Here is an 18,802-nt window from a genome sequence, read left to right on the forward strand (position 1 = left end):
GTCATCCTAATGACTTTATTGCACGTAGGAGCTGCCTATGGCGTTTCACAAGTCCCTGCAGCAGCTCCATTGACCTTGGTTTGGTGTAAGTATTGAGTAAAGTAGTGGTTCTCAAAGTGGGGTCCGGGGACCCCCAGGGATACTTGAGGGGGTTCTAGGGGGTCCCCAGCTAAATGATAGATTAGGAACCAAATGGACCCTTATGGGTCTGTAACTCTGAGAGTGTACAAATGGAACCAAATGGACCCTGACGGGTCCATTTGGTTCCATTTATACACTCTCAGAGTTAAGTTAACATTGATTTTACAACATGAATTGGGGTCCCGAGATAGAAATGCCATTAAATGTGGTTCCGTAGCCCTAATGCATGTCAAACTGGGGGCCCTTAAAATGTATCTTTTCAAATGGGGGTCCGCGGGCTAATAAGTGTCCATTTGGGGGTCCTTGACATGAAAAAGTTTGAGAACCACTGAATGGTTCTCAACCTTTTCAGGCCACACCACCCCCCAAAATAATCATATTCTACAAGCTCACTCACAACGCCAACGCATATCTTTAAGTCTGTGTGTGCAGATGTGGTCGAATAACGTCGAGGAGGGGTTAAATAATATTTTAGAAGCCATAAAGTCACAGCTCTAACGTTATGTCATAATATGGCTTCAAAAGACACCAGCCCACTTTCTACCAGGTGGTTATAGGCTAATCGTGAAGAGTGGTTTGCCTGCATTTTGCCGTGAGGCGTAAAATTTCCATAGGACGTGGTTAACTCGACTATTATGGTCAAATCTGACACAAGTTTGTTTCTTAGTAGACTGACAGCAAATGGGGAGAGAGATGGGTAGTGACACGCAGCTCAGGTCTTCGGGAACGGGATCGAACCTGCGACACGCTGTCAGGCTGGCATTGCAGCCTATAGGGTGCCTGGACCGCCACGCTGCGGACCAGGCCTAAATCTGACACGAGTTTGATCAGAGTCCTGGCCTGAAGACAAGCCAATTTTGAATCCTATCATGGTGCCTCCCACTGGTGGCACTATGATACTTTTACAAACTGATCCTAGCATCTGCCTCAAATTTGGCCAGCAAAGCCTTTAAGACCTCTATGATGTGACATTGTGAAGGGCTTGAGTTTTCGTGGAATGGTATCGTGGTGACACGGCAAATTTGCATGCTCATTGTACTGTAATGTGGATATCCGCAACATCAAAACAACACGCCTGAAGGAGCCATTCTGTCATTGTGCCTTTAAGCCTGGTGTGGGCGGGTTCACCTTGAGGCTGGTTGCCGTGGCAACCAGCAGGTTCATATAGACACAGGTGCAACAAGCCACTTAATGATGGAAATGTTTGGGTACACAGGAGGAGATCACACGGTTTTTACCGTTTTAACATGCATAGACAAAACTTGCTGTAATTCTCTGCCTAAATGAATAAATGGGAACCTCACCCAACAGCAACACATGTTTGGACATTCACTTGTAATGGAAACGCGTCAAAAACGGATAATCCCTGTACCCAGCCGAGTGGCGAAATCTTTGTTTGAATCGTCACTATACAAGTAAAAACCAAGTCTCATTTGGACAAATGAAGACAGTCATCACACCCTGGATAAACACCTATCATCTCATCTGGACATTGGATCGCTGCTCTCTTCCTGGATAAGTGGAGCGCCCTGGAAGAAGAGCTTTGGATGGTTCCTGGACAACTTTGGTCGCAGTGCAAGAGCCCCCCCCCCCCCCCCCGCTGCTGCTCGCCGCCCGCTGCCCCGCCGCTGCTGCCGCCCCCCCGCCGCCGCTCCTCCGCTCCACAACGAACGGACAACGGATCGCCGATACTGACACAAGCCAAGGGATACCAGGCTGCTGCTGGTTAGTACTACAGTACACCCACACATTCCTTTGTTTGGAACGGCATCGCGCCGTATAATGACTTTGATCGCGGCCGTATAGGCTGCTTTGAGGAACGAAGGTGTTCTTTAAAGCTACTGACTATTGACTGTCTGAATTCTCAAACGCTTTTCTCACTACCACCAATGTGCGTTCTGACAAACAAATTCAAATACACTGTCTAAGGTCTTATTATTGGTTGCAAATTAAGCACTGTCTAAGGTCTTATTTTTGGTTGAAAATTAAGCACTGTCTAAGGTCTTATTTTTGGTTGAAAAATGAGCACTGTCTAAGGTCTTATTTTTTGGTTGCAAATGAATACACGGTCTTATTGTTGGTTACAAACAAATGTGCATTTTATTTTTTGGGTGAAAACAAATATATGCACTGTTTTATTGTTGGTTTGCTTGGTTGAAATTGAAAATGAGTGTTACCAAACAAACTGGTTCTGCAGAAATGCAAGGTGTTTCTGAGGTGGAAAAAAGAATAAGAACGCCAACTCTTAAAGGAATCCAAATGATAATGGAACGGCTTCAAACGGAAAGGAATGGCAATGTTGCACAGGCACGCAAATTAAAGGCACAAATCACTGATCTCATGGCTTCCCAGGAAAATGTCTCTGATGTCCATCAAAATTTGGAAAGGTTCAAACTCTTGTATCAAAAGGCTACTGAGCTCCATAACACACTGCTCACTGAATATCCTATGCCTGAGGATGAGCAGAGTAAACAAAATGCATGGTTTCATTCAAAGATGACAAGTGGTGATGTATTTATTAAGAGCGTATCAAAATGGTTGCAGGAAAATGGAATTGCAAATGATGATGGTGACAATGGAAATAATGATTTGGGTAAAAATGTTCAGCAGTATCAAGATGACATTAACCCTGAAGACAGTGTGTCTAATGTTTCTAAGAGGTCAAAGAGGTCGAAGGCCTCTAGTAAAGGTTCTGGTGTGTCCTCTGCATGCATTAAAGCAAAGGCAGAAAAGGCAGCTCTAATGGAGAAAGCTGCTGCTCTGCAAAGGAGGCATGAAATAGAGGCACAAGAGGAAAAGCTGAGGAAACTCAAGGAGCAATTGGAGCTTGATACGCAAATAAAAGCCGCTAATGCAAGGGTTTCTGTGCTTGAGGGCAGTGATGTTGGTGGAAAAGCCCCTTCAAATGCAATGAGCTCTTATGTAAGCAAAGGTCTTAGAAGGCAAGGCCTTACTTTTAATCCAAAAGCACAGGAGTTTGTGCCAAAAGTGGACACCTTTACTTTGAATCAAGCCTCAATAGCACCACCTGTCTCATACACCCCTGATGTACGACCAAAGGATCCCACCTTCAGAAAACAGCCAAACATGGGACTGTCACATGTATCTACTCCAAGGAACATCATTCAGAATATCAATTCCTCGACAGCTGAACCTCAAATACAGCAACAACCTATAAACCGGCCCCTGTCTGCACAAAACAAGACACCAGTGCAATCATCATTACAAGGCTCAGTTGATCAGAATACTATCTGTGGAATCATGCAACGACAAAACGAAATCACCACCATGCTTGTACAACAACAAATGGCAGCCACTCTACCACAAAGAGATATTGCAGTATTCGATGGGGATCCATTACAGTTTACTTCCTTTATTAGAATCTTTGAACATTGTATTGAAGCAAAAGCAAGCACTTACCAAGACTGTTTATATTATTTGGAGCAATACACCAAGGGGCAGCCCAGAGCGCTGGTGAGAAGCTGCCTACACATGCTGCCACAACAAGGCTACGAAAGAGCTAAAGCGCTTTTGAAAGAGCACTTTGGCAATGAATATCTAATAGCAACAGCATATATGGACAAAGCATTCGGATGGCCTCCTATTAAAGCCGAGGACATTAAGGCATTGCAGGAGTTCACATTGTTCCTGAGAGGGTGCTGCAACGTGATGATGGAGATCCAATATATGGAGGAAATGGACATCCCATCAAACATGAGGCAGGTCATATTGAAGTGGCCATACAAGCTGCGGGAAAGATGGAGGTCTAAGGCTTGTGGCATACAAGACCAACGAGGCTACAGGGCCACATTCACAGATATGGTGGGCTTTCTTGAGAAACAAGTCAAAATCTTGTCTCATCCTCTTTTTGGTGACATTTCAGATCCACGACCACCAAACACCTCAATACAGCCAGCAACCAGGAGCAGCCCGCTACCCAGGAGTAACATCAGGGAAAGCAGTTTTGCAACCACCATCGCAGCTATCAATCACACTGTTACTCCCGAGCCCACAGTACACAGTACAGTAAAACAATCCATAACATCACAGGAGTTGGCCTCAGAATCCTGTCTTTACTGTGGAGAGGCACACCCCTTGTTCAGGTGTTCAATGTTGAATCAAATTTCTCAAAGGGAGAAAATTGAATTCTTGAAAGTAAAAGGAATCTGTTTTGGATGCTTGAAGGCTGGCCACATGAGTAAGGAATGCAGAAGTCACCTGACGTGCGATGAATGTAATCTAAACCATCCAACGATTCTGCATATTCACAACAAAGACAAAAAACAGGAAACAACAGTCAGTAGTGCACTTGTCTCTCTTCAGGCGTATGGTTGTACTGGGGCCGGAGACCAAGACTGTACCCTTTCCATTGTACCAGTGCAGTTAAAATCTAAGAAGGGAGATAAGGTTCTGCAGACCTATGCGTTCTTGGATCCTGGTAGTACAGCAACCTTTTGCACTAATCACCTAATGAAGAAGTTGAATCTGCAGGGTACCAGTACCAACATTCTATTGCGTACGATGGGACAAGACAGTGTTGTCAAAAGCCAAATCCTTACAGGACTGGAGGTGTCCAAATTGGGTGGTAACCAATTTGTGGAGCTCCCAGAGATGTTCACTCATGACAAGATCCCTGTGTCAAGAAGTAACATTCCTACACAGCAAGATATCGACAAATGGAAATATCTGAAAGATGTCAAAATCCCAGAAATAGACGCTGATGTTGAAATGTTGATCGGTGTTAATGTACCGACACTCATGGAACCCTGGGAAATAATCAACAGCCAAGGCGATGGACCTTATGCCGTGAGGACCCTATTGGGGTGGGTCATCAGCGGTCCTTTGAGGGGCAATAGTAATGGCCAGAGAAGCTGTCCAACTATACACGCCAATAGGACTTCCATCGTCAGGCTGGAGGAGCTGTTGGTCGCCCAGTATGGCCAAGATGTCAACGGGAAGGCACTGGAGAAGCAGAAAACGTCAAATGAGGACTGGAGGGTCCCAGAAATCTTTGATAAGTCAACATGCACGCTGGAAGATCATTCTTGCATGGATGGCGTCACTATGCCAAACCAGTGCACAGTCAAACGGTGCTCTCGGAGTCTCAAAAGGAAGGGCAAAAGGACTAAGATCAACCTGGAGGAAGCAGACACCAGGAGGTCCCCCGCTGCTCCCAGAAGGATGCAAGGACGCAGGAGCAAGGCAGACTTGGATCTGAAGTTATTTCAGAGGGATCCTGATAAGGTGCTGGATTCACCAGAAATTCTAACATCACAACATGTCCGCTCAGCTGTTTGTGAAGGAACGGCCTCTGCTGCACAGGAATCAGCAGATGCACAGCAATCACAGAAACCAAAGATGTCCAAGTCCTGCATGCCGGATGTCTTCTCAGGATGCGGAGGACTGTCCGAGGACTTCCACCAGCCTTTGTGGGCCATAGGGAAGTGGAAGCCTACAGCGCAGGCCTTTAGGCTAAACATCAACAGCACCACAGTGTTGACAGAGGACTGCAACGTCCTCAAGCTGGTCATGTCTGGGGAGAAGACCAACTCTCTTGGCCAGAAGCCGCCATAGAAGGACAATGTGGAGATGCTTTGTGGAGGCCCTGTCAGGGCTTCAGTGTCAATCAACTGCTTCACTACTACCAATCCAAGCTCTACTTGAAGAAGCACTGTATAATTTATGAGCTAAATGTTTATTATGACTCCTTTTTTTTTTTTTTTTGTGTTCTGTTAATTGTTCATCATACCTTCCCAATTAGGGGCCGGGGTGAAGGAGCCATTCTGTCATTGTGCCTTTAAGCCTGGTGTGGGCGGGTTCACCTTGAGGCTGGTTGCCGTGGCAACCAGCAGGTTCATATAGACACAGGTGCAACAAGCCACTTAATGATGGAAATGTTTGGGTACACAGGAGGAGATCACACGGTTTTTACCGTTTTAACATGCATAGACAAAACTTGCTGTAATTCTCTGCCTAAATGAATAAATGGGAACCTCACCCAACAGCAACACATGTTTGGACATTCACTTGTAATGGAAACGCGTCAAAAACGGATAATCCCTGTACCCAGCCGAGTGGCGAAATCTTTGTTTGAATCGTCACTATAACGCCTGTTAATTACAGCTTGTTATAGACATTATTGTGCACTTCACGACACTGAAACAGGAACTTGGCTGTTCCTATTTAAGCGTCCAGTTGTTGTTTTACCAATGACTGGTGATTTCTGATATTCTTATTTAGCTGCTGCTCAGAGGTATCTTTGTCTATTTCTGCCCTTTCAGGTGTCATGTCTGATTGAACCGTTATACAGGATTTTGTTCTCCATGTACAAAACATTACTTTTTTTTAAAGTAGAATTCACATCCACCTACAGTACGTGTGGTTCTTAGGACACGGCAGTCTGCTCCTTTGTGCAGAATCCCAAGAGTGTGAGGGTTTGGAATCATGTAAAGTCACGCCGGCTGCCACATGTCCCAACGTGCGAGAACGCTGCGAAGGTCCGAGGGCTCGATCACCACCGCTTTCAGCTAGAATTGAACCTTAGAATGGCTGTATCCATGGTTATACCCATGTGTCCTAGGACCGAGCACCGACATTATCACAGTTTAACCCAAGACCGGGAAAGCCTATACGTTGTTATACCTTTAAAACCGGGAAATGACATTTTCGATGTTGCTTTGTATATGTATTTTGAATAAAAGATTTAAGATTTTCAGAAAACCTAGGTTAGGATTTAGAAGGCATTTTTAAAATCGGCCTCAGATCTAAATGGGTTAATGACACAAGATGCCCCCCCTTAACTCATGTAATTACTCAATTACATTCACCGGCTTCGAACTCATTTGTGAATAGTCTGGAGTAATTGATACTATTTCCCTTTTCACTGATCGCTGGTTGAAAAGCATCGCTCCAATTAGTTCCTTGTACACCCAGATGTCGACTTTAGTAGTCATGTGTTGACGCCCCCACAAATTCATTTTTGCACAGTGAGTCATCCAAGTACAATAAACGATTCATGCCATGGGGTGTGAATGTGCGAGAAAGTTATTATAGTGTTGTTTGATGACGAACTCCTTTGTTTCTCCCGCAGCTGTGTTTTGCTTTTTGGTAAGTGCTTTAGGAGTGACGGCAGGAGCTCATTGACTGTGGAGCCACAGATCTTATAAGGCCTCAGTGCCCCTAAGAATCTTCCTTGCTCTTGCTAACTCCATGGCCTTCCAGGTAACTGCAGAGCGTTAAAGGGATGTTTCACTTTCAAACATGTCTTTTTTTTTTTGGTAAATTCATTTTTTTCATTTTCCCAGAAAATGATATAAAATTTATAATATATAAAATGAATGAAAAAAGTAATTGAAAAAACACAAATGTCAGTCACCAGAACCAAGGACGGGTGTTTTCGATGAATCTATCATGGTTAAAATGGAGTTTGAAGTTTCAATGGGTTTATATAGGAAGGGGGCGTGTCTGATAAATTGAATATCAAATATCTAAATACTGAATCAAGCAACTTAAAAACTGTATGCCCACAAAAGCCTGAGTAGACGTTTAAATGACCCCAAACACGTTAAAAGTGAAATATCCCTTTAAGGTCACAGACAGTCATAACATGCACACACGCACAGTTGGAAGTAACAGTATAATGGCAGTTATCATAACAGCGTAAGTACCATCTTGACTGCACAGTGTATGTAATCTTTGTCTTTGCATCAACCCACAGAATGATATCTTTGAATGGGCTCGAGACCACAGGGTTCACCACAAATATTCAGAGACCGATGCTGACCCTCACAACGCCACCCGGGGCTTCTTTTATGCCCACATTGGCTGGTTGTTGGTGCGCAAGCATCCCGACGTCATTGAAAAGGGAAAAAAGTTGGAGCTCAGCGACCTAAAGGCTGACAAAGTTGTGATGTTTCAAAGGAAGTAAGTGCATTTAAATCAGTCAAGTGGAAGTATTTAAGTCTAAACGGCTTCAATCTGTTTTTAGCATTCCTTCCTTTTCTTTTTGTAGCGTTGTTGATTTAACCTGTTTTGTATTAGAAAATGTAAAGGGTTAAGAAAATGGGAAGGGGCCCATTGGTAGATTGACATAGAAGAATACCAGTTGTAAAGTGTATGCCATTCACTTACATCAGAGCTTAAATACAAGCACATTATATGTACACTGTCAGTCCTGAGGGAATTAAACTAAAACAAATTCCACTTAGGAAAATAATAAGTACATGGGTTTGAACTCCATCCGTTTCCCCTCTATAGGTATTACAAGCCGTCTGTGTTGCTCCTGTGGTTTGGCCTCCCCATGTTCGTGCCTTGGTACCTGTGGGGAGAGACACTATGGGTGGCATACTTCGTCCCAGCTCTGCTGAGGTACACCTTGGTTCTGAACGCCACCTGGCTGGTCAACAGCGCTGCTCACATGTGGGGGAACAGACCCTATGACCAAAACATCAACCCCAGGGAGAACAAGTTTGTCGCGTTCAGCGCCATAGGTATGAACGTTCACCACTCAAGCCCTAGTTCATTCTTAACCCATAGAGCCCGGGAAAGCATCATTTGTGTCATTTTAAGATTTCTTCGGCTATTCAAAAATAGCAGATCTACAAGCTCATAGCGCGGCACTCTCTGTGCCGCGCTATGAGCTTGTAGATCTGCTATCTTTGAAAAATCGTCAAAATGTGTGCAAATCTTGGAATACACATATATTTTTAAAGCGAACATTTGTAAAATATTTAGTTCCAGGGACGCCAGAATCAAAGATTGGAGTTACAAATGCCCACTTAAAAAAAATAATCTAAAAAAGTAGATCTACAAGCTCATAGTGCGGCACTCGGTGCCACGCTATGAGCCAGGTTGAAAGTGATTAAGTTACAGTCTATAGTATAGAGACAATTAAACAATGATTACTATAGGCCCCTTTTGTTCTTACGTCATGAATGATTGAGGCAAAACAAAGGAATATTGGATTGGAGGCAAACATGTATCACCTCAGAAAGGTAGTAAAGTTATTTGGTAGTAGGTTAGGTACTCGCCATCTTTAACGTGTCATCTGGCTGTGTTGTTGGGTTCCAAAATTAAAGGAGTAAATGGCTCCATCTTGAGAAATTATCACATATAAACTCACGTCACCAGGCTTTGGAAAGCCTGGTTTATGTTCCAAACAAACCAGTCTGATGCGGTCTAGAGCCCGCCTACTAGCCTGTAATTTGCAGACAGACATAAAGGCACATAACGTTTCCATATCTGCTCTAGACCCAGACCGGATCTGTAATCTACAAAGCGAATTGAGCCAAGTGTAACCGCATAACAGCTGCCACTGCTGGTCAAATAAATTGAAGACAACTAATGGTTAAATATAAAGATATAAAACAAAAGGATTGGACATGAGGCGGTGCTTGTGTTTCTAGCACACACTTCAAATCAGGTAAGGTTTACATAAAAGTATTGTATGTTGTAGGTATGGAATGGATATAAGGTTTGTCATGCCTATTCATCAGAAGTTGATTGGGTAACTAAGGAATATAGGTGTTTTCTCTCAGAACTCAGCCAAGTAGCGCATGATGTGTGTCAGGTGTGTGTTCAAGAAGGTACAGTAACAAGATACAATAGGTGGGCACCTCAGTGTTAAATTGGCTTTTTTTTCTCCAAAATGTAAAGAATATATATATTTGGAAAATGTTTTTAAGCAAATTAAAGTGTACATGATTAGAACAAGCTTAAACATTCGACAATTAAGGTCCAATATTTCTACAATTGCTACAAATTGCTACACAACCTGTATATCCAGTCATTTTGGGGCATAAACAAGAAGTTGAAGGGTACATGTTGTACATGTATACTTTACATTACTAAGACCAATTAACATTAACATTTTGGACAAAATTGCCGATTTTACATCGAGGTGCCCAGATGTCCCTAGTGCCCACCCATCCTGTATCCGTGTTGGTATCCATGTATTGATTGTCTAACGTGTACAGCTAATGTTTTGCCTCCACTTAGGCTGCGGCCACTGAAAATGGAAGTGCTGTCGTAAAAAACAACATTCATTATGCTTGAATAACGATTAAAGCTTCAGAGCCACCTTAGGGGGGTCTCATTAGTGTTCATTTAACTCTGAGAGTGTACAAATGGAACCAAATGGACCCGTTCCATTTGTACACTCTCAGAGTTACAGAGACACATAAGGGTCAATTGGGTTCCTAACTATTAATTTGGCTGAGGACCCCCTGGAACCCCCTCAAGGACCAATGGTGGTCCCCGGACCACTGGTTGAAAACCACTGGTATAGAGTTATATGGTGCAAGCAAGCATACATACCTCAGTCCTCAGGCGCAGGTGTGCCTACTTTACTGTTAGCCTACTATCTCCTTCTCTGAGCCTGTGAAGCAAATACACAAACTAATCATTAATAGGAGGCTGAAGAGAAGATTGTACTGAATTATATGTAGACTCAAAGACAAACACTTGTATGCCAATAGCTTACAGAGTGGCTATTCGGCTAGTTTGAAATAATAATATTAATATTAATATTAATATTCATAATATTTGAATTCCACATTAAAGGATATTTCACTTTCAAATAAAATAAACATTACAAAAAGATATGGAAAATAAATGAAAAGATAATGGAAAAATCACGGCCCCCTCAAGCATTAGAATGTTTCACTAAAGGGTGAGGGGGGCGTGATTATTATTTGAAAGTAAAATATCCCTTTAAGTTTACAAAGTACTTGACAGAAACTGATATGATATGAAATGATATTGGGTTTAATACAAATAATATATACAAAATAATAATAAGTAAAACAGTAAATAAAAAAATACATAGAACATGTAAAAACATAAAACCAGGGACTCCCTTTAATGCATCCATAGGCCTAGTTAAAAACAACTGTAACTAGATGTGTTTTAACTATGTTAACTTTTCTTTCATGAATACAATAATATTTTTGTCCAATTGGTATGGTAGAGTATGTGCACAATATAATTGGGGTGGTTGTATTTTGTCTCCCTGCTCTTTTATTGAGAGTATTTGAGACATTTAGATCATGTCAAAGGTCATGTCTCACCTAGAAACAGGATCTGACGACAAATTTTTTCCTGATGGTCAAGATTCAATTTATCCCCTGAGCTGGCTTTATTAGCTCAATGGTAATACAAATTCAGCACTTGCGCTGTAAACCGGGTTCAAATCCGAGGTTGAAGAGGAAAGTTACATCGTGCTCCATGCGTGCTTTAAGTTTGTTTATGAAACTTGGTGTGTTGATGACTCTAAGGTTTTCAGCAAGATAATTCCAGAGTTTGGAGCCATAGCTATAGCTAGCCTACTGACTTTACTAAATGATCAGTAAATCTCTTTTTTTCCCCTTCTTCTTCGATCGCTGTACATTTGCACATGTGTGTGCCACCATCCTCTTTACCCATCATCCACCTTCCATCAAGATCATTTAATCGCTAAAACCTATACATTCCTCATCCTTGCTAAACCACTGTAGGCTTATACTGTCACAGGTGCATCTTCACTTTCATTCTCCTGTGTTCCTCCAGGGGGCTTGAACTTTGCCTGTCTTGGTTTTCAATGCAGAAGCAGCTTTAATAACAGTATGTCAGTCTCAAATTGAAAGTCTCAACTAAAGAATCACAGGAGGCAGATGGAAGGTGAGTGTAGAATTATCCGAGCTTTTCAGCAGGGAAGTTTGCGTATAATTATTGCCATGTTATATGTGTGTATTTTTCTGCTTACTTAAAATTGTATAAACTAAAGTTTAGTAGAAAAGGTCAAAACAAATGCAGATTGTGAGGGCCACGGCTCTGGCCTGTGGTCTCGGCTCCAAAGCAGAGGATGTGACGTGGGGTTTGCATGAGAGAAACAGGTGTTGATTGATTAGATCAGATAAGGACAGTAGCCACTGTTAGAGCACAGTGCAGGAGCCTGAGTTGCGTCATGTAAGACAGTACCAAGTCACGTGATTAATCAACAGAAGGTTTCACCCACATGGGTAGACCAAACCCATATAAATAGAGTGGATGCTCACTAGTCAGTACGAAGTGTCCTGCAGGCATCAGTGTTACTAGTTGACAGGGTGTCATTGGTGCGTTCGTCATTTTCCATTGCGAGCTCCGAGAGACTGACGGTAAGAATTGAGTGTTTACACGACGATAAATGTATGAATTTCTGATATGTTTTTTTAGTTTTGTGTGTATATTCAAGTGATTTTCTTTTGGGTGACTTACTCACTGTAGCTGTTAATTTGGGACCCTGAGTGAGTCACTAATATTCATCCATAGTAGCCTACATTTTATTCTTATATCTGTTAATGTTTGATTAACCATTAACGAGCTTTGGTTAACGGTTATGAAAAAACATTAAAAGGGTCATCCTGTAGAACCAACCATCTAATTTTACATTGGAACATGTAATACAGTATGTTCCAGGGGCCACAAGAAAGCTCAGCTATTATCAATGACCAGACTAAGTGCATTTTGTAGTAAAGTAACAGGTACCAATTTCTTTTAGTGAGACCTTGTAGACTGCTGGAGGCAAAAGACAATGGTGACCTCAGTCATGTGTCACACCCTGATGACCCTGGGTTTCCTGATCATTTCTAACCTCGATGCCATCGATGGAGCTTTCATGTGCCGCGCAGGTACCCTGGAACAATGTCACACTCTCCCGTTCGTACCGGGGCACGACCAAGCGGGAGAGGGCTACGATGTGGTGAAGCTGGAGCCTACTGGTGCTTATGTGTTTGAAGTCAACAAATACCTGAGCCCAACAAGCTCCTGCACGATTTGTACTAATCCTCTGATGGACGACCAGTTCCAGAAGCTTCCTCACTACATGGCAGACTGGCACACTCACTCGGACCGTTGCAAGAGTGTAAATCAGACCTTTTCCTCGCTTACCTCTGCGGTGCAGAGTGCCAGTTCTGTGATAATGAATAACTGGCGTCTGGGGCTAGAACTGCCGGTCAAAGGGGGTGGGTTGAAGGGTGAGGTGCAGATGGCGGGCAGTAAGTCTAAGGTGCAAAGCTTTTCATCCTCTTCTTTCCAGTCAGAGAAAACTTCTCTCAACGTCAACCAGTTCCACTGCAAACACTACAGGTCAGATCATGTTTTTTGCTCTTTGCTTGTTCTATCTAAAGTCATTAGGGCTGATCCAAGATCATCCCCATGTCTCTCCATCGTCTTTAATCACTTAAACCCTATATAAATGAAAATCTTTATTTCGAACATGTTAAAATTAGACAACCAAGTCAAAAAATGTAATATATGCAATATAATAAAAAATACAAAACAAATCAAAAACAAGCCTCAGGCAACAAAATACTATAATTCTACATGTTGAAAAAGGAGACGTCAAGCGGCATCGCTTGATGTGTACATTTTCACATATACCAACATGGTATACTGTACATTTAAATAAACATTTAAATCTTTCACCACAGAGAAATTAAACAGATAATTAAATAATGTAATAATGTAATTCATATATAATTATCTAAAATGATAATATACACCCTACCCTCCTTATCTTGTGTATTATATTCAATTTCTTATAAAACGTATACATTTGGCGCGAATCACTACACACAGAATACTTATTTATTTATTTATTTATTTATTTATTAGTTATTGAGTAGTTGTGGTGCTCAATGAATACGTTTAACGTTAAGGTAACAGAACACTTGAGGACACAAACTGTACAACGACTAACAACTAACCATACCATATTTCAAAGCTAATGAAACATGCCATCCTTCTCCTTCATACTGTAGATTTCGAGTGCCCAACAGAAGTCCTCTGTCAGTGCAGTTCCAGCAAGACATCCAGTCTCTTCCACTGGAGAACATGGCCAACACTACTGAGGCATACCGCAGCTTCATTGAGATCTATGGGACGCACTACATTCGTCTGGTGGACCTGGGGGGTCGAATGAACAAAGTGACGACCATAGACACTTGTCTGGCCACCCTGAATACTGTCACTGTAGGTCAGGTGGAGCACTGCATGAACATGGGGATCATGGTTGGGCAGGGGCTCGTGAAACTGGCCCAAGTGGCCCCCAACATGACTAGTGAGGCATGTAGAAAGATTCTCAACAACCGCGACACTGTGACAAATGACGAAAACGGTTTTCTTAAGCATATGACTGAGGTGGTTGGAGGAAACGGCTGGAGCGGAGAGTTTTCTCTGACGACAGAGGACTCGGCCGGCTTCACAAAATGGAAGGACAGCCTTAAAACGTCGCCTGACATATTGTCTTTCAATCTGTCGCCACTGCACGAGTTGGTTGCAGACGCAAAGATTAAGTCCAACCTGCGAAAAGCCATTAGAGAGTATATAATTGATAATGGCATTCAAACAAATGATCCACAGATGATACACAGCTGCCCTCTCCCGACTGCTGCTCCCCCTGGGAGGGGTCATGCCTTTTTTTGCTTTTATTTTAATGTTGTTTTATGCTTTTGCTTTTCTTTTTTGCTTCATTGTTAAATTAGTTGTACTTTTCTGCCTACTCTGTGTAGAGTTTGCATGTTCTCCCCGTGTCTCCTAGGGTAGTTAATACCCTCACAAAAACATGTAGTAATCCTGGTCGCTATACCGCCTCCCCCATGACAGCCGGGGCGCCTGATGGAGGGGAAGGGAACTGGTTGGAATAACGTGTTCCTTCCACACGCTACGTCCTACCGAGGAAACTCCCCCCTTTCAGGTGACAAGAAGGTCAGTTGGCTCTCATGCATTGAACGAAGCATAAGCTCGGCCCTGGCCTCCCTAGGCTGTGGGGGACTGGTGTAGCGCTGGTGTAGGGCTGGTGTAGTGCCCAGGATCACTTAGGAAATTGGCACCGGGTGAAAAAAATGGGTTACAAAAATCGCGGGATAAAAATGTAAAGAAAAAAAAAATGGTTGTACTTCTTCTGTGATTATATTCTTTCTCTGTAAAGAACTTTGAGCTGCATTTCATGTCATGAAAGGTGCTATACAAATAAAGTTTATTATTATTATCACACAGTTGTCGTTGGAGAGGGCTACAATATCAACGGGGACTGGTGGCTTACACCAGAGATATTAGTGGGGGGCTGTGAATGTGTCATTTTTTGTTTTAATTTCATACTCATGTGAAAGTGCATGCAATGAGCTTGTCAGCTCATTGCATGAATATGCATCAATATTTGCCTCTGAGATGTAGTGGAGTAGAAGTAAAAGTATTGGAATTTGGAGATACTGAAGTAAAGTACAAATACCTCAAAAGTGTACTTAAGTAGCCTACAGTACTTGATGAGCACATGTACTTAGTTACTTTCCACCACCACTGAGTGTTAGTGGAAACTCATAATAACAACACTGACTCTGCAGACCCAGAGACCAGACCCACCAGACCAGCCCCAGCGGTGGTTGCTTGACAACCAACGGCGGGCCAATCGCAGCGCGACAGGCCTGCCATCCCTCGGGGCCATGGGATGGGATGCTGGCAGCGAATGAATAAACCGGTGAACAGCAGATAAAAGGACAGCCAATGAGACGCGTCGTAAGGTGGGCATCGAGTAGGGTTGCCATGTCCGCTTATTATAAGCTACTTTGGGCTCCCCCCTGTAAAGTTGCTTCTAAATATTGGTATCTTGCGGTTTTCTTGCCTTTTTTTGCAAACTGATAATAAAGTATTCAATCAATCAATCAATCAATCAATCAATGTTGCTTAAACCAGTGGTTCTCAAACATTTTCATGGCAAGGAAGGACACCCAGATTAATTATATTTGTCTGCAGACCGGCCCCCCATCTGAAAATATTTTAACAACCCAATACATACAAGATTTGTGTTGTTATGTTTCAAAAACATTCCAAAATGACCTCTTTTTTAAGAAATATTTATTTTTTGGGGGGAAATAGCAGAGTTACAAGCTCACAACGCGTCGCAACGCATTGTGAGCTTGTAGATCTGCTATTTTCAACTAGCTGTAGCATATAGTCCCTTATTTTGGGCTTGTTTTCATTGAGCTCCACTGATCTCACTCAACCCAGATTCAGCACAAGCGGGGTTAAATTCATTCTACTGCTAATATGCCACCAAAATGTGGAATTGATGATGAATTGAGTACAAAGAAAGGACCCCAATGGAAACAAGCCATATAGTGCTTTCTTGGGTTTAAAATCCTCTTAACAGACCTTGTATTGAACTGTGCTTGTCTTTGCAAACTGTTAATAAAGTATTCAATCAATCAATCAATCAATCAATCAATCAATCAATCAATCAATCAATCAATCAATCAATTAAGCCCTACCAAGAGTGTGATTCCTTACTCTCCTTCAAAACCACCATAAAAGAGCATCTGCCTGCAAATGGTAACTGGTCTGGTCCTATTAACGTCTAAGCTTAACACCAGGAAATGCAAACTGTTAATAAAGTATTAAATCAATCAAAAAAAACCTGGTTGGCAGTGGTTGCTTATTTCTCATGCAATCTGGCAACACTGCCCGCTTGTCCAATCGCTGCCAGACGAGCCGCACTTCATCTAATTCTCACACAGATGCAACATCAGCAGCAGTCCGTTTATTTCCTCTTCTGTAAGTCGTAGTTTTGGTGGCAACATAACTTAATACCACTCATTAAAAAACCCTTCAACCCTCGTCAAAGTCTACATCTGGTGAGTATGAATTAATAGGCGTGGGTGGCTGGCTGCGCGTTTCCTATATTCGATTTTTCCCTGTAAATATAAATATTATGCTTATGCAACAGCTTGAACAGCATCATCACGTTCCATCCTGTCTGTCTCCATGCAGTGTTGCCATGTCCGCTTATTAGACGCGACTTTGGGGCTTGTTTTTGTCGCGTACACGTAAATTATTGGTTGTTGCGGCTATTTTTTTGGGCTTGTTTCTAAAGTGTAGTTGCTTATTTGGGGCTTGTTTCCTATTGTTGTTTAAACCAGTGGTTCTCACATATTTTCATGTCAAGGACCCCCAGATTAATATGTAATCGTCCGCACATCCATCCCCAATTCCCCATCTAAAAAGATTTTGTAACAGGGACACCAGCCCCCCATGCAAGATTTTGTGTTCATTTATTCCACATTTCCCCTTCTTTTTTTCCCTCCCATGATTTTATTTAAATAGCAGCTCTACAAGCTCTATTTTCAAATGGCGCTCAGGTGGCCTATAATAGTCGCTTCTTTTGGGCTTGTTTTCATAGACCTGGTTGCTTATTTTCCTCGCTGAATCTGGCAACACTGTCTCCAAGCCCAGGCAAAGCAGCAGCACTGCAATTAATGCAGACGTGCTTTTGTAACCGTATGGTCTTGACAAAGGATCTGATATAATAACAAAATATATGTCGTTTTTTTTTTTTTTAATAATATATATATAAAAATCTAATGTAAAAAAATATAAAATATATATTAAAAAAATATATACAAATATAAAAATATATGTCGTTTTTTATTTGTTTTTTATTTTCTATAGATTTTTTTTGCAGACAATATTATTAGCAGCCAAACCAACCATGACGGAGGCTGAGAGCTCAGATTATCCGGTGAAGCGCATCATCAGGTCCAGCATCAGCAACGGGAATAGTAAGGTTGTTTCAGAGCCGACGACACAGACAGAAGATGATGCCTTTGACCACGCATACCAGGAGAAAGAAGGCCCCAAACCTCAACGCATCATGGTCTGGAAGAATGTCATCCTAATGACTTTATTGCACGTAGGAGCTGCCTATGGCGTTTCACAAGTCCCTGCAGCAGCTCCATTGACCTTGGTTTGGTGTAAGTATTGAGTAAAGTAGTGGTTCTCAAAGTGGGGTCCGGGGACCCCCAGGGATACTTGAGGGGGTTCTAGGGGGTCCCCAGCTAAATGATAGATTAGGAACCAAATGGACCCTTATGGGTCTGTAACTCTGAGAGTGTACAAATGGAACCAAATGGACCCTGACGGGTCCATTTGGTTCCATTTATACACTCTCAGAGTTAAGTTAACATTGATTTTACAACATGAATTGGGGTCCCGAGATAGAAATGCCATTAAATGTGGTTCCGTAGCCCTAATGCATGTCAAACTGGGGGCCCTTAAAATGTATCTTTTCAAATGGGGGTCCGCGGGCTAATAAGTGTCCATTTGGGGGTCCTTGACATGAAAAAGTTTGAGAACCACTGAATGGTTCTCAACCTTTTCAGGCCACACCACCCCCCAAAATAATCATATTCTACAAGCTCACTCACAACGCCAACGCATATCTTTAAGTCTGTGTGTGCAGATGTGGTCGAATAACGTCGAGGAGGGGTTAAATAATATTTTAGAAGCCATAAAGTCACAGCTCTAACGTTATGTCATAATATGGCTTCAAAAGACACCAGCCCACTTTCTACCAGGTGGTTATAGGCTAATCGTGAAGAGTGGTTTGCCTGCATTTTGCCGTGAGGCGTAAAATTTCCATAGGACGTGGTTAACTCGACTATTATGGTCAAATCTGACACAAGTTTGTTTCTTAGTAGACTGACAGCAAATGGGGAGAGAGATGGGTAGTGACACGCAGCTCAGGTCTTCGGGAACGGGATCGAACCTGCGACACGCTGTCAGGCTGGCATTGCAGCCTATAGGGTGCCTGGACCGCCACGCTGCGGACCAGGCCTAAATCTGACACGAGTTTGATCAGAGTCCTGGCCTGAAG

The 18,802-nt window shown here is 42.5% G+C and overlaps 1 protein-coding gene across 3 annotated transcripts; it reads left to right on the forward strand.

Moving 5' to 3' along the window:
* Positions 1-1,365: 1,365 nt before the first annotated feature.
* Positions 1,366-15,092, forward strand: LOC311034752 (perforin-1-like). Of its 3 annotated transcripts, XM_084042729.1 has the most exons (7): positions 1,366-1,866; positions 7,232-7,362; positions 7,859-8,064; positions 8,398-8,630; positions 9,391-9,562; positions 12,656-13,242; positions 13,917-15,092. In XM_084042729.1, exons 6-7 carry the CDS (start codon positions 12,689-12,691, stop codon positions 14,632-14,634), a joined length of 1,272 nt encoding a protein of 423 aa, XP_083898855.1. In that variant the 5' UTR covers positions 1,366-1,866; positions 7,232-7,362; positions 7,859-8,064; positions 8,398-8,630; positions 9,391-9,562; positions 12,656-12,688; the 3' UTR covers positions 14,635-15,092. The 3 variants fall into 3 exon arrangements, with proteins under 3 accessions (XP_083898855.1, XP_083898856.1, XP_083898857.1); XM_084042730.1 differs by lacking the exon at positions 9,391-9,562; XM_084042731.1 differs by lacking the exon at positions 7,232-7,362.
* The last annotated feature ends 3,710 nt before the right edge of the window (positions 15,093-18,802 follow it).

Source organism: Gymnoscopelus microlampas (assembly GCF_963454915.1).
Source record: "Gymnoscopelus microlampas genome assembly, chromosome: 19".
Lineage (NCBI taxonomy): Eukaryota > Metazoa > Chordata > Actinopteri > Myctophiformes > Myctophidae > Gymnoscopelus > Gymnoscopelus microlampas.